The following is a 15,307-nucleotide window of genomic DNA, read 5'->3' as shown; positions in this document are numbered from 1 at the left end:
GCTCTGCAAATTGATGCATGGAGTCCTAGGTTATGTAAATCCATTCCACCAGAAAATATTTTTCTCCTCATGTTGTTAAGGAGAAACTACATTGCACGCTAGTAATTTTGATTCTAAAAAGACTTATTCCATTCCCGAGTCGGATCCCATTCACATCTGGGTTATTTGGTGAGGGTGGTGAGGCGCAATTAATTCAAATTTCTGCAAAACGTTTGGAAGGCAAAGCATAATTATATTACTATCGTGACCTTGACAAGGACAGAGTGGAACACTCCACTTTGAAAGGTGCCGAAAGACTGACTGAATATCCTGTGATGACCTGCAGTTTCAATGTGCACCTATCTCATTTCACAGCACTACCAGACCACTCTTTGCACTCCTATTATCATTCCAACATACATATGTACTCTGGCCTCAATATTAAATTAAATTGTCAGTAATTTGAGCATCTTATTAAATTCTGACAGTTCTCAGTGTGTCGATTTTATAGTTATGTGAAACACCGTAAATGTTTTGACTGTATACCCAAGTTATACTGTCTATTTATCGAATCTTCCCTGCGTGATGTAAATTTAATTTTACAGAAAAATAAATTTGAATTCAATATAGAATATTGAATGTTCCACTCCCATGATATTAACGCATTCTTTCTATTTCCAAAGTTTTTGATGGATTAGGTGATCTTCTTATGCCCACTATGGCAGCACAGGGTCAAGCAATGCCTTCCGGGATGCCAACAGTTGCTGGAATGCAATCATCAGCAAAAGGCCTTGGAGGTGACCTGGATTCCTCTCTTGCAAATCTTGTAGGAAGTAAGTTGGACACTTGTTTACGGGATATCATTAACAGATGTGTATTAATAGCTCTACAATATTCAATTCAGCTTGTAGGCATGCTATAAGCAATTCAACTTGCATCAACGGTTCTCCTCCTTTTGAGACTTACCTTAGTTCAGCAGGAAGTTAGGTTAGGGGTGGGGTCTCCTGCTGACAATTGTCCTTCTCTCCCACCCATCCCCCTTCGAAAAAGAAAATGTAGGATACAAGACCAATTTGTCATGCTTATGAGTCATTTGGAGGATAAGCAGCGCTCAGACATGCTACACTGGGTGAAGGGCGCTATATAAATGGAAGTTGTTGTGTATCACTCTGGTGTTCTGCAACATTTAAATATTCAGCAGTTCAAGGGGATATAGTGCCAGTGATAATCTTGTGTCCATTCTTCCAACTATTTGGAGGTGACTTTTGGCCAGAATAGTGGTAGGTTAATATTTTCATTTGCCAAGAGTATAGTTTTAACTCATTTTTAACCTTAAAACACCCCAAAAATTCTTTAAAGTTTACAACCAACTGGGTCAGGGATATGCAAGAGTATTTTTTTAAATGGTTTTTCAATGCAGTCGTTAAATGATATCCTCTGTCATTGTCCTTTTTTAATAGAAAAATAAACTTTTTTCTTAAGTTAACTTAGCTTTAAATTATTCCTGTGAATCACAAAGGGAACTGGGTTTAGTGACTTAACTACTGAATCTTTATTGAGATGTCTCCCCTGAAGATTAACGTTAGAGGAGACTTACTTGTAGCTTGCTGTATGGAAGAATATAATTTTGAAATCACTTCGAAATGTATTTATTTCCCGGATTGGTTTTACCCTATTCAATGGGGTTTATTACATTCAAGGGTCAAGATGGGGTTTATTACATACAAGGGTCAAGATATTAATAATTACTTGTGGCGGGTAAAAGGACTTTGAACTTAGTCTAGGCTGACACTCCAATGCAGTGTTAGAGGTGCCGTTCTTCGGATGAGTTGTTAAGGGTTCTGAGATGCTACCCCACGTGATGGGTGCTATATGAATGCAAGAATGTGGAGTCCTGTAGCTCAGTGGTTAGAGCACTCGCCTTGCAAGCAAGACACCTGGATTCAATTCCATGCATGGCGAAACCTTGGGCAAGTTTTCCTTACTCCACACGCCTGATAATAATCCCTCCAAAACAAAAAATAATAATAAATTGGTCATTTTCAATCTACGACTGTTTGCGGGACACTGCTGTGTGCAATTGGCTGCCGCGTTCGCCCACAAATATACAGTCAATTCACTTTAAAGTATATTCTGTGAAGCACTTTGAGACGTCTAGAAGACGTGAAAAGCGCTATATCAAATGCAAGGATTATTATTATTATTAAGTAGTTGTTGTTAAACTGAAGTACCTTTTGCCTGTCAGATGGGCAATGGAGGTGCCATGGCACGATTGAAAAAAAGAAGGGAATAACTCCAGGTATCCTAGCGAACAATAACAATAATAATAAAAAAAAGGCAAAATACTGCAGATGCTGGAAATCTGGAAAAAAAAACAGAAGATGCTGGGAACGCTCAGCAGGTCAGGCAGCATCTATGGAGAAAGGAAAATGAGTCAATGTTTTGGGTCCACGACCCTTCGTCAGAACTGGGGCATGTTGGGAGGGTGAGGCTTTTAAGGGCTAACAGAGAGGGGGGAGGCAGGGCAAAGAAGACAAAAGAGAAAATGGGGTAGAGGACAGAGGATGATGGATTAAAGAGGTGTTAATGATAACAACAACAACTTGGATTTATATAGCACCCTCCACGCCAGACGGCGTCTCAGAGCGCTTTACAGTAACGGATCCCAGGACCGAGCCAGGGGGAGGGGGAGGAAGGTGACCGAAGGCGCGGTCGAAAAGCAGAGACCTGAAAATGGGAAGGGAGGGAGGCGAGACGAAGGGAGTGAAGAAGGCAGTTCCAGAGCCTCAGGGCATAGTGACTGAAGGCCCGGCCGCCGAGGGTGGAGCGGAAGACTCGGGGACAAGGAGGAGGCCAGACCCGGAGGAACGAAGGCAACGGGTACTGTGCTGAGGAGAGAGGAGGTCAGAGAGGTAGTGGGGTGCAGAGGAGTGCAGGGACTTGAATACGAGGGTGAGGATCTTGAAATCGAATGATGCAAAACAAAGGGGGCGATTGCAACAAAGCAAGAGAATAGAGGTGTTAATACTGCAGAACAAAGGGGGNAGGAAAGATTGCAACAAAATAGGCAGACCAGAGAGAGAAAAGTGTGTCTGGGATCCAAATGATGTGATAATGGTGACAGAAGAGGGGGAGGGGGAAGGTGAGCTTTTATGGTCTGAAATTGTTGAAATCAATATTGAGGCCAGAGGGCTGTAAGGTTCCTAGCAGCTAAATGAGGTACTGTTCCTCGAGCTTGCACTGTGGCTCATTGGAACAGAGTAGGAGATCGTGTGTGGGAGGGAGAGTTGAAATGCCAAGAAACCAGAAGCTCAGGGTTGTGCTTGAAGACAGAATGGAGATGTTCGGCAAATCAGTCACCCAGTCTGCATTTTGTCTCCCCAATGTAGAGGAGACCACATCCTGAACAGTGAATGCAGTAAACTACATTGGTGATAGTGCACTTAAATCACCGTCTCACTTGAAATCTGTGTTTGGGGCCCTGGACAGTGGTTTGGGAGGAGGTGAAAGGGCAGGTATTGCATCTCCTGCGCTGGCATGGGAAGGTGCCGGGGAGAGAAGAACTGTTGGTGGTGATGGAGGAACAAACCGGGGATCACGGAGGGAAAGGTCCCTTCAGAATGCTGAGAGGGAAGGGAAAGATACGCTTAGTGGTTGGATCACGCTGGAAGTGCCGGAAATGGTAGAGAATTATTTGTTGGATGTTGAGGCCGGTGGGGTGGAAGTTGAGGACTTGGGGTCCCTATCACAGTTGTGGGAAGAGGGCAGAGTTGCGGGAAATAGGGCGGACACGGTCAAGGGCCCTGCCTACCACAGTGGATGGGTATCCTCGGTTCAGGAAAAAGGAAGATATTTTGGTTGCTCTGGTGTGAAAGGTGGCATCGTCAGAGCAGATGCAGCGGAGGTGGAGGAACTGGGAAAAGGGAATGGAATCTTTACAGGAGGTGGGGTGGGAAGAGGTGTAGTCCGGGAAGCTATGGGAGTTGGTGGGCTTGTAAAAGATATTTGTTGATAATCTATTCCCTGAGATGGAAATGGTGAAGTCGAGGAAGGGAATGGAAGATCCGGAGAAGGACCATGTGAATGTTATGGAGGAGTGGAAGGTGGAAGCGAAATTGGCGAATTTTTCCAGCTCACTGCGAGCGCAGGAAGCAGCCCCAATACAGTTGTCGATGTACCTGAGGAACAGGTCAGGGAGCGGACCTGAGTAGGCCCGGAACAAAGAGTGTTCCAGATGGCCAACAAACAGGCAGGCGTATTATTATCATTATTAATTATGATTATAATAATAATAATCCTTGCATTTGATATAGCACTTTTCACGTCTATTAGACGTCTCAAAGCACTTCACAGAATATACTGTAAAATGAATTGACTGTATATTTGTGGGCGAAACGCAGCAGCCAATTGCACACAGCAGTGTCCCACAAACAGTCGTGCATTGAGTGACCAAATTATTATTGTTTTCTTTCTATCCCCGGAAAAGGAATCCGCCAATCGATTAACAACCGGGTTCCTACTTACTGCTAGGTAAACAGAGGCATGTGGAGTAAGGAAACTTGCCCAACGTTTCTCCCTGCCGGGAATAGAACCCGGGTTTCTCACTTGCAAGATGACTCTCAAAGCCAGTCAGGAACCTCGACGTTCTGTTCGACCCTGAGCTGTCCTTTCTTCCTCATATCCTCATATCCTAACCCTAACCCTGTTTGTGGGACATTGTTGCATACAAATTAGCTGTTGTGTTCTGCAAGATACAGAGTAATTCCACTTCATAGTGAATCCTGTGAAGCACTTTGAGACTCCTCCACATATCCGCGCCACAACTGGCACCGCCTTCCATCACCTCCGAAACATCGCCAGACTACGGCACTACCTCACCCCTCACGCTGCTGAAACTCTGGTCCACGCCTTTATCACCTCAAGGCTGGACTACGGGAACTCTCTTTTTGCCGGCCTTCCCGGCACCTCCCTCCACAAGCTGCAGGTCATTCAGAACTCTGCAGCTCATGTAATGTCCTGCACCAGGCTTCGTGACCACATCACTCCCACCCTCGCTCGCCTCCACTCGCTCCGCATCCCCCAGAGGATCGAATTCAAGATCCTCATCCTCACCTACAAGGCCACTCACGGCCTTGCTCCCTCCTACCTCTCCGAACTACTATCTCCCTACTTACCTGCCCGTACCCTCCGTTCCTCTGGCTCCGGTCTGCTCCACATCCCCTGCCCCAACCGCCCTACCATCGGTGGCCGGGCCTTCAGCCTCTCAGCCCCTAGGCTCTGGAACTCCATAACCCAGTGCCTTTGCCTTGCCTCCTCCCTTTCCTCCTTCAAGGCCAGTCTCAAAACCTTTCTCTTCGACCGTGCCTTCACCTTCCCTCTCGACTCTCTACCCCCTCCTCGCTCCCTCCCTTCCCTCCCCTCACCCTGACCATTTCCCCCCTGCTCGGGTCCCGACCCAATTGTCCAGCACCTTGGGACGTCCTCCCGACGTTAAAGGCGCTCTATAAATGAAATCTTGTTGTTGTTGAGTGCTTTAACCACTGAGCTACAGGTCTCAAACTATCCCCCAAATAAACATTGATTATTCACCTCTTGGTTGTTTGTGGGACATTGCTGCATACAAATTAGCTGTTGTGTTCTGCAAAATACAGAGTAATTCCACTTCATAGTAAAACCTGTGAAGCACTTTGAGACTCCTCCCAATGTAAGAGGCACTTCCTGAAATGTGAAGATTATTTTTCTATTCATAAACCAGTGTTTAATGCTCTAGTAATCCATTGTCTCTCTCTTTCTGTTTGTAGATCTGGGTATTACTCCTGCTCCAGGAAAGAAGTAAGTAAGGTGGTGTTTACAACTCTGTTAACATGTACAGCAGATTACTGATTTTATTTGCCAGGAAAATACTAATTGATTTTTATCCGATTGGTTATGTTTCAAAATACTGTCATGAACGTTTTTAGTAGGTTTCTAAAACCATGAAAACTGCCTTTTTTAAAAAAAAAAAGTCAAATTTATAGTCAGCTTTCGCATTACATGAAAATACAGTTTGCATCAAAAAGGGTATGGGGATTGAGCAGGAATTGGAATTGAAGTAGTTCATCAAAAATAACTATTCTGTCCATTTGTGTTATTACATCTAAGTATGTGCCCGCCCCCATTTACAAATGGGATAGTTACATTCAGTTTGGATTTTAAAGTAATTTCTAGCCTTTTTAATCACTCTAAGATGCTAACCTGCCTGAAGAGTGCTATATAAATGCAAGTTATTGCTGTTGGTGTGAACTACTTGGTTTAAAATAGTTGTAGGAAATATCAACAACTATTTTGCTGTCTTTTGTACATTTTTNAACTAGTGCATAGTGCACTAGTTACTCACATCTAGAGGCATGAAAATGTACTTCATCTGAATTGAAAAGGCTCATTTTGTAAATTAGGTCAGTCTTTGAAACATCCTGAAACAGTTATGCTATAAAACTAATAGTGGCAGCTGGAAAAAAAGCCTGTGCTGGTACAAAAATGTCCCCAGCTAATGTTGAAAATATGCGTTTTAAAGATATGGCAAAAAACTAACATTTGACTAAAATAGCGGTTTAATTGTATTAGTGTTGTATTATTCATTAAAAGCAAACCATAATAATCAATTATTAATTAGGATGTCAGGCTGTCTCAGATGTTAGTACTCGCAACTCATGAGTTGGACGTTGTGGGTTCATGCTCCATGTTGGGACTTGCAGCTCATATAGTCTAATATGTCACTGCAATGCAGTGTTGTGGGTGTGTTTCATTGTTGGAGGTGCCATTCTTTGGATGAGACAATAAACAGAGCCTGCCTGTTCAGGTGGACTTTAATGATCCCATAGCACTATTGATAAAGAGAAGAGAGTTTCCCTCAATGTCCTGGCTAACAATTCCCCCAAATAAAATTGGCCATTCACTTTATGGCTGTTCGTGGGATATTGCTGTATGGATATTGGCGGCCACATTCACCTACAAAATACACAGGTCATTCTATTTTACAGTATCCTCCTGACATGAAGAGTGCTATATCAAATGTAAGGATTATTTCATAATGGGTTGTACATTTAGCCACATCACTGCCCTTCTCATATTGCCATAACATGCCATTATCTTAGTGCCATGATTCAGCAGAGTAAGACTTGAATTTGTATGATTAACAGTGGGTTTGGTTCTATTCAAGACCGTTATTTTTAAATGTTTTAGGCGCTTGAAATGTCTCACAGAATGCTATTTAATTTGTTCAACAGCCTATGGCCACACTGTTGTGGCTTTAAAAAAAAGTTGGTGCTTCAACATTCATGATTTAGCAAATCAGTACAAATTATGTTTTGGGAGGTCAGTCAGATGCCTGACACATGTGGAAATCCATCACCATGGTTAAGTGTATCCAAATCAGGGAGTTCCAAATGCTTTCTGCACATGGAAATTTGGAATGTGTTTGGAACGGAAGGCACTCACTCTCCCTGGACGGACACACCCTGCATATTATTTCCAAAGAATATTAAGTGCAAGTTGGTAAGAAGCATGACTTGGCGATCCCAGGGTGTACTTTGGGGCACTGCTGTAGGGTAGCCAGCTGAAATCACATAGCTTGCCCTTGTGAGCACTGTCTGCCTAGCTTCCCCTGCTTATGTAGCTGGGAACACAACCTGGGAGAGCTTTGAATTAACAGGAGCCAAGTGAGAAGGATCCCTGGTCCCTGTCTATCACTTCTGCCAGTGCTGACGAGCCAGGCTGCCAGGCTGACTGGGCTGACACCAGCAATGTCCTTGGGTAATACAGGTCTGCTTAGCTCAGCAACTGGACTATGGAGCCCCTCTAAGAGAGAGGGATTTTTTTTTCCTCTGGGATTTCAGTGGATTTCAGGTTTTATGTTTAAAAAGCTCATGGTTTGGAGACGGTTATATTTGGTGCCTTTTCCATTACCACTAGGTCTTGTACAGATTCTTTTAATAACTCCAGCGAATGGTAAAATGACAACTGCTGCAAGATCCCAATTGAGATGGGACAAGGAGAGCACACTTGCAAAAACTAACCACACAGGTCATTCAAATCCTTGGGTGACTGGAAGATAAGGCCAATTCACACTTGAAGCTGTTGCACACCTCATAGTGGTGAGCTAATGATCTGAATTTTCTGACTTCAACCGATTACCTGCTGATGAATATCACAATTTGAAATTGCAAATCGGCTGTTTATGCCACTCACCCAACTTACTACTATTAATAACAATCCGCTCATTTAATATAGCTCTTCACACATCATCAAGAGAAAGCTCTTCACAGGATATACTGTAAAATGGATTGACTGTTTTGTAGGCAAAATTGCCAGTTTGCATGCAGCAATGTCCCACGAACAACCATGGAGTAAGTGACCAATTTTAATTGATAGCCAGGATAGGAGAAACTCCCTTTCCTTTTCGACTAATGCCATGGATCCTTAACGTCCACCTGAATAGGCAGACACGACTGCGGTTTACCATCTCATCTGAAGGACAGCATCTCCGACAATGCAACACACCCTCAGCACTGCATTGGCGTGTCAGCTTAGCCTATGTGATCCAAGTCCCAACATGAAGCTTGAACCATCAACCTTCTGTCTCAGAGGCTAGAGTGCTACCATTGAGCCAGGCTGACAATATCACCTGGTACCAGATATCACCTGCTAGTAATCCCGATTTGTCATTTTTCTGACAACCTTTCTTTTCCCATTGAAAAGGTCTTGGTTTCCTATCAAAAGCACTTAGATTTCTTTACACTACTCATATTAATCACCTCCTAACTTGTAACGCTGCTCCCCTACCTTCTATTGCTCCCGCACTTACCGGCTGCATTGAATCACGGAAGCGTAGTCTTGATCTGTCGATGTATGTGCAGAAGAACTTCATTCCCCGCAATTCAAGGCGATTGAAATGTTTGCTGCTAAGTGCACATAAAACAACAGGTATTCAACACATTGAATCGTGGGAAATGTAGTTTTGACCTGTCGCTGCATCTGCACTTATTGGCTGTATTGAATTATGTATACACTGTAGATTATTGATTAAATTGGATTTTATACGACTTGTACAGTTTGCCTGCAACTCGGACTTCGCATAAGTCATATTAAATGTTATGATCCCAACTGATCTGCTTTTGTAAGTTTTACTGAATATCCCATGAAGCACTTTGAGGTATCTCCCTGACATGAAAGGCGCTATATCAGATATAAGTTGTATTGTGCTGTAAATATTATGGATTACAGTGAGGTTCCGCAGATATAATAGTTTTATAATACAGAATTTTCTCATTTGTTGCAATCCTCATTTGATTTATTTGTTTGTCCATTTTCCAGCTGCTTTCCAAACGTAAGCAACTGAGTCTAGAAGGGAGGGAAAGCTTCTCTAGGAGGGAAAGCTTCTCACTAAACTCCTGTTTATTCATATGAAGCTAATTTACAATTCCATCGTACATACGTTCATCCCTTCAACAGCTTAAAACTACTTTGTTGGATTGTAACTAAATTGAAACATTGGCTTCTTTTGAAAATGTGCATGTTTGGAACTGGCCATATGTCTCCTGTTTCTGTAAGAAGCAATGATCTTTCTTCAAGATCTGTAATTTTCGCTTTCTTCACCCTTTGGAACCCTTCTAAAACCAAGAATATTAACAGTCACTGTATTGCAGAATGTGTCTAAATATACAGCATTGTTATTGTCTGTTTGGCCAGCTTGATAGGGAATTTCTCATTAAAACTTCTACTTTTAACATTAAGTAACATGAAGGGCACAATTATGCCAATACACCCATTTAAAAAAACTTGCAAATTCAACAAGCTAAAACTTCACATTTTGACAAAACTCTCATATGGCTTTGAGTTTGTCAGTTGTAAAAATTCTGTGGTTAAAAAGTTTCCACTTGCATAAGATGTCAGACTTGGATTAGTCCCAAAAGTATATTCTTCAAGCGTGTAGGGGTCTTAAAAAATCATGTGCCTGTTTTTAGAGAAGCAATTATATTTTTGAAAACTATCCTTTTCCATTCGGTGATATTTGGCATGTTTATCATCTTGTGGCACTTTAATTTATTTTCAAATTGTTCCACAACTGCTTTCAGTCAGAGCAGGTAATTATTTTGAACACATCTGTCTAATGTGCTTTTTTGTAAACCATAGACTTCTGCTAGATTTCTATTTTATGCATTTAGTGTTGGGTTAATTTAGCCTCAAAATTGAAACTCAGCAGAGATTTGATAATTAATACTTAGCTTAATGATTACAGTGTAGTTTTAAATATGCACATCAAATCTCATGCTGAGGACACAATACCCCAGTTTATTCTGAGTCATATGATAAATTAAAAAGCACATTGAAAATCTAAACTTGATCCTTACCAAAATGAAATGGTGCAAATGATTAGCAGATTAAACCTTTTCTATGTATTATGGTTTATTTTAAAAACAACTATTTTCATTCACACTTACTGATATGTTAGATTTTCTTTAAATTAAACTGGGAAAAACACCAGTGTTCAGGTTTGAAGCATTTATTTAACTAACTGCCAAACAGCTTTTGTGCAGCCAGCTCGTTGTTAAACTGAAGTTGCAAATTATCTGTATCCTAACTTGGCTGCAATCAGTCCTAAGCAAACTTGGTATTCTGAGATGACACGTAGTCTGGCTCAGTTGGTAGCACTCTTGTCACTGAGTCAAGACTGCGGGTTCATACTTGACTTTGAACACACATTGTCTAAGCTGACACTTTCAATCTTCATTTTTATAGCATCTTTCACATCGGGAGGAAGTCTCAAAGCACTTCACAGTGCTAGGTGGACACCCAAGTGTGAGGTGGGGAGGGGAAGGATGACCATAAGTGCAGGTGACCAGCTTTATTGAAAGAGGCAAGGGAGGAAGCAAGTGCCAGTGTGCAATGCTAGGGAGGAATCATTCTCATGAGATGTTAAACCAAGGTTCCAGTCTGTCCTTGTTCAGATGAACATTATAGATCCCTTGGCACTATTCAAAAGGAGAAGGGAGTTTCTCTTGGCCAGTAAATCCCCAGATAAACATACTCAGTTACTTCATGGCTGTTTGTGAAACATTGTTGTGTACACATTAGTGCTGCATTTGCCTACAAAATAGACAGTCACTACAAACTGACTGTAAATTCTGTGAAGCATTTTGACATGACATGAAAAGTGTGCGCTATATCAAATACAGCTCCTCCCTGGAGCCCTGAAGCCTGTAATGCTCTACTGGCACCCGACTTCATGGACCGACTAACTCACCACTCACATTCCAGCTTGGACAGCCACCCGAGGACTTCATTGGTTTCACTCCTGCTCCCGTGGCCACTCTCCAATCAGGCCTTCACCACCAGGCAACCCCCCTCGCCCATTACAGAAAGTTTTTTTTAAGTTGTGGGCTTGCTACAAACCCAGCCAGACTTTCTGAATGTTTCAAACTTGGAAGAAACAAAAAAAAGCTGGTTAATAATGACTGAATTTTAAACAGCATTTCATCTATCATTTTTCCAATAACTTGACAGGAGTGACCTTCAGTGGAACGCTTCTGAAAAGAAATTGACAGGAGGAGCCAACTGGCAACCTAAGGTTGCCCCAACTACAGCTTGGTCAGCAGGTGTTCCACCCACCACTCAAATGGTAGGACCACATTTCAGTTTACTTCAACTAAATAGCATTTGTTTTATTATGGATGTTGATTCTATGCAATTTGCTCCAATGAAAGCTGTGAACATTTAGCAATGTGGCACTTTAAACCTCAGCACCATGTAAAAATTTGCAAGTAACTATCAATATACCTGTATTTAATCCAAGGTGGCCACAACTGAAATAAAGATAATAATATATAAAAAAATACACATAACTACCTACTAGTTATTTTATTATCATGTTGTGAAAATATAACCACGGTTATGTTTTTCTCCAGATCAAGTTCTGTACAACCTCTTGAGAACATAATTTAATTTTACTGAATGCAGGTAATTGATCCTAAGGTGAACGTCGTTTTAACATTAATTTCTGCATAATGGTAGGGGCCGATTTAAATTAGTAACAGCTTGTCCATCAATCTTAAGAGACACTGATGCACCTCAAGAAGTATGTATATGCACATATAAAACACTGTGTGTTGCTGCATTTGAAATTATATTTAGGAAATTGTATACAAGGTACCTATCTTAATAAAATATATATTATATACACATACAGCCAACCAACCAAATATTGCATAATCTTTTGGATCTCCATTGAATGTATTAAGTTAGTCTTTAATATGTGTTCGTGTTTAAAAATGTTTATTATTTACTTCAACGTTCCTTTCTCTAGCTCTCTGCGCATCCATCCCCGACTGTGAGCATAGAGGCAATGTCACTCCACGTCCAGACTCTGGAATGTGCACAGCAGAATTTCAGAGCAACTCATTGCCACATTATTTTCTCCCTCTCTATTAGGCTGTGCATGGCTTCCAGTTGACAAGAATGTACATTCCTGTCAGTTTGTAGCACATTCTGTTGGGCTACTGAAGGACTGTGGACTGTGTTGTCTATTTTTATTTGATGCTAATACTGATATTTTCTTCCATGATTCTGTGACGCCCATTGTTCTGTTTGTACAGGTTATGATGTTGGCCAGCTGGAGGGACTTGTTGAGGTCATCAGGAATTTATTTAGGTTTGGAGCTGAAATAATAAATGGGTGATAAAGTCATGTTGGTAGTGGTCCCCAACTTTCACTCTTTCTTCTTCCATTCTCTCCTTCCACCTCTAACCCCCCCACCCCACCACCACCCTTGTCCAGTAAATAGTTTAGTGAACTAGGAGAAGTAAAGTCTCAAATTAATACTTTTGTTTGGCTTTAGAATTGATTAAGAGTCCATGAAAATATTCTGTACATGGAGGAATGCACATTCCCCGAGTCCTGTGGTTCCATATTAAGTCTCCGGCTGGTATAATGTCCATCCTTTTTCTCACCTCCCTTTTTCCTATAGGTGCAAGGGCTGGTTTGCTGCATGTCAATGGTGCCAACAGAATAAATAGATGAAACCTCATTCTAGGATCTCCTTGCCAATAAGAAAATTGACTTTTTTGCTGATTTTGTGTTCTGCAGGGATCCGTATTAGGACCATTATTGTTCATAAATCATTTGGATTCAGGTATAGGAGGTGTGGTATCAAAATTTGCACATTAAATCACACTGGGGACCATGGTAAACAGTGAAGAGGATTGCAGAAGAAAGCAGGAAGATATAAACAAGGTGTTAGACAGTCAGTTATTCGGACCCGAGCTGGGGGTTGGGATTGAGGAGGGTGGAGGGCAGGGGCGAAGGAGAGAGATCGAAAAGCATGGTTGAAGAGGAGGGTCTTGAGATGGGTCTTGAAGGAGGCAATGTAGGGAGTGAGGCGGAGGGACTAAGAATAGCGGAGGAGCAACAAGATCTGCGGATTCAGATCCACAAATCTCTAAAAGTACTGCAGAGGTAGTGGCTATCAAAAGGCCATTGGCATTTGGGCTTCATATCTAGAGGGATAAAATATAAAAATGAGGAAGTGATGTTGAATTTATACAAAACCTTGGTTCAACCACATTTGAAGTACTCTGCCCAATTCTAGCCTTCACACTATAGAAGGATGCAACGGTGATGGAAAGAGTACACTGTAGGTTTACGAGGAGGATACCAGGGCTAGCAGTCTTAATAGGTTGTTTCCACTGGTTGGGGAGTCCATAACCAAGGAGGAACTATTTCATGCAATGTCTAATAACGTTGTGGAACTCGTGTCAGAAGCAGTAGTAGAATCAGATATTGTAGATGCTTCAAGAGGAGGCTAGACATTTACATGAGGGAGAGAGAAATAGAAGGATATGGGAGGGAGTAAAGGAATGGGTGAAGATTCGTGTTGAGCATAAACACCGGCACAGACTGGTTGGACTGAGAAGCCTGTTTCCATGCTGTACATTCTTTGTAAATTTGTGTAAATCAGTTTCTGCCTCCCTTCGGCTTCCCTTCGTCTTATTATCTAGAGATTATTAAACCTCGTGTTTGATGCCATTCAATCTCTACTTCATGTCTCTTACTCTTTTCAACCTTGCCGTCATGCTGTAATTTTTGGGTTCGCCCTTCACATAACAATCGATGAATCTAGTAAGATGGACAATTGTATCTAGACTTCAGATTTTCACCCTGCTTGTTAATCTACTTTTTTGATGACCTGTGAGATGATCTTTGGAAGCTATAATTAAGTAAAAGGTTTCTGAATCTCATGATTATATAGCTTAATATCTCCAAGTACATTGCTTTAAAATTCTTTGAAACTACTATTGTTAAAAATGAATTTGTGTCCATGTTGTGGAACGATTATTAGAAGCAAATGATAATAACCAGTAATACATTCAATTTCTTTTAACAGAATGGTTGGCCAATCCCGGGTTATGTAAGTGAGACCTATTCTACGCTACAGCCTTTGGGCAGCATTACTAACTGCTTTTTGAACAGCAGCTTTAACCTTAACAATATTGCCTGTATAAAAAGTGCCAATCTGATGGTCCAAACTGCACAGGAACTGTGACATAAACCATCCAACAAGCAACTAAAATGAGACTTTTTTCATCTAACCTATAGTGCTCTGAATCAATACTGCATTTTCTGATAATGGTTCATTCTTTTAAAGCAACTTAAAATGCAAAAAAATGCAACTTAAATTGAAAATCAGGAAACAACTTTTTTTCCAACTACGTTCCATCAGTATTACAAAATATTTAGTTTCAAATTGGTTTGTTTTCTAAGCTAATTTTGATAACACACATGTCAAGAAACTGACTCAAATTAGTGTACAAGTAGCCCTGTCACAGCACATTTTATTTATGACACTTACTTTCACAGCAAGTGGCATTTATATAGTGGGCTTCACACAGGTATACCGTGTCTCGGAGTGCTTACTTTCCCAACGTGTGCTTGACTTCATTTTATTTTCTGAAAGGCTTAAAAAGTTTGTGCCTGCAACTTTGATTTCTAGTAAAATAGCTGAAAAGTTCTTCACCAATAATATAAATTGTACAAATCAGTGGAATTTATCCTTCAAATAAGGAAAACATCAGAGTTCACTCAGAGACTAAATGATTTCTCTTCAGGATTATACTGTAGTAAATTTCAAATAAACATATGCCAAGGTGCTAGATTTGTATCACTGTTTTGAGCAGTGCATTTAGCTGTCAATCTGCTAATTCACTTAATAATACACTGTATGCATGTAATGCAACCAGGATTGCAGTTCTTTGATTTGTGGCTTTGAGGAGTCCTGTAGCTCAGTGGTTAGAGCACT

General features: G+C 41.2%; 1 protein-coding gene across 2 annotated transcripts in view; it reads left to right on the top strand.

Moving 5' to 3' along the window:
* snap91a (synaptosome associated protein 91a) overlaps window positions 1–15,307 on the top strand; it is a 146,728-nt gene that overhangs the window by 119,480 nt on the left and 11,941 nt on the right. The window contains exons 23-26 of one of the 2 annotated variants that reach the window (XM_042332910.1): window positions 663–812; window positions 5,781–5,811; window positions 11,521–11,635; window positions 14,396–14,419. In XM_042332910.1, coding sequence (XP_042188844.1) covers window positions 663–812; window positions 5,781–5,811; window positions 11,521–11,635; window positions 14,396–14,419 — 320 coding nt within the window. The remainder of the gene's footprint in view (window positions 1–662; window positions 813–5,780; window positions 5,812–11,520; window positions 11,636–14,395; window positions 14,420–15,307) is intronic. The other variant, XM_042332911.1, reaches the window with a different exon arrangement.

The sequence above is a fragment of the Callorhinchus milii genome, unplaced genomic scaffold (assembly GCF_018977255.1).
Source record: "Callorhinchus milii isolate IMCB2004 unplaced genomic scaffold, IMCB_Cmil_1.0 Scaffold3, whole genome shotgun sequence".
NCBI lineage: Eukaryota > Metazoa > Chordata > Chondrichthyes > Chimaeriformes > Callorhinchidae > Callorhinchus > Callorhinchus milii.
Note: the sequence above shows the minus strand (reverse complement) of the source record. Positions and strands in the feature narration are given on the sequence as shown.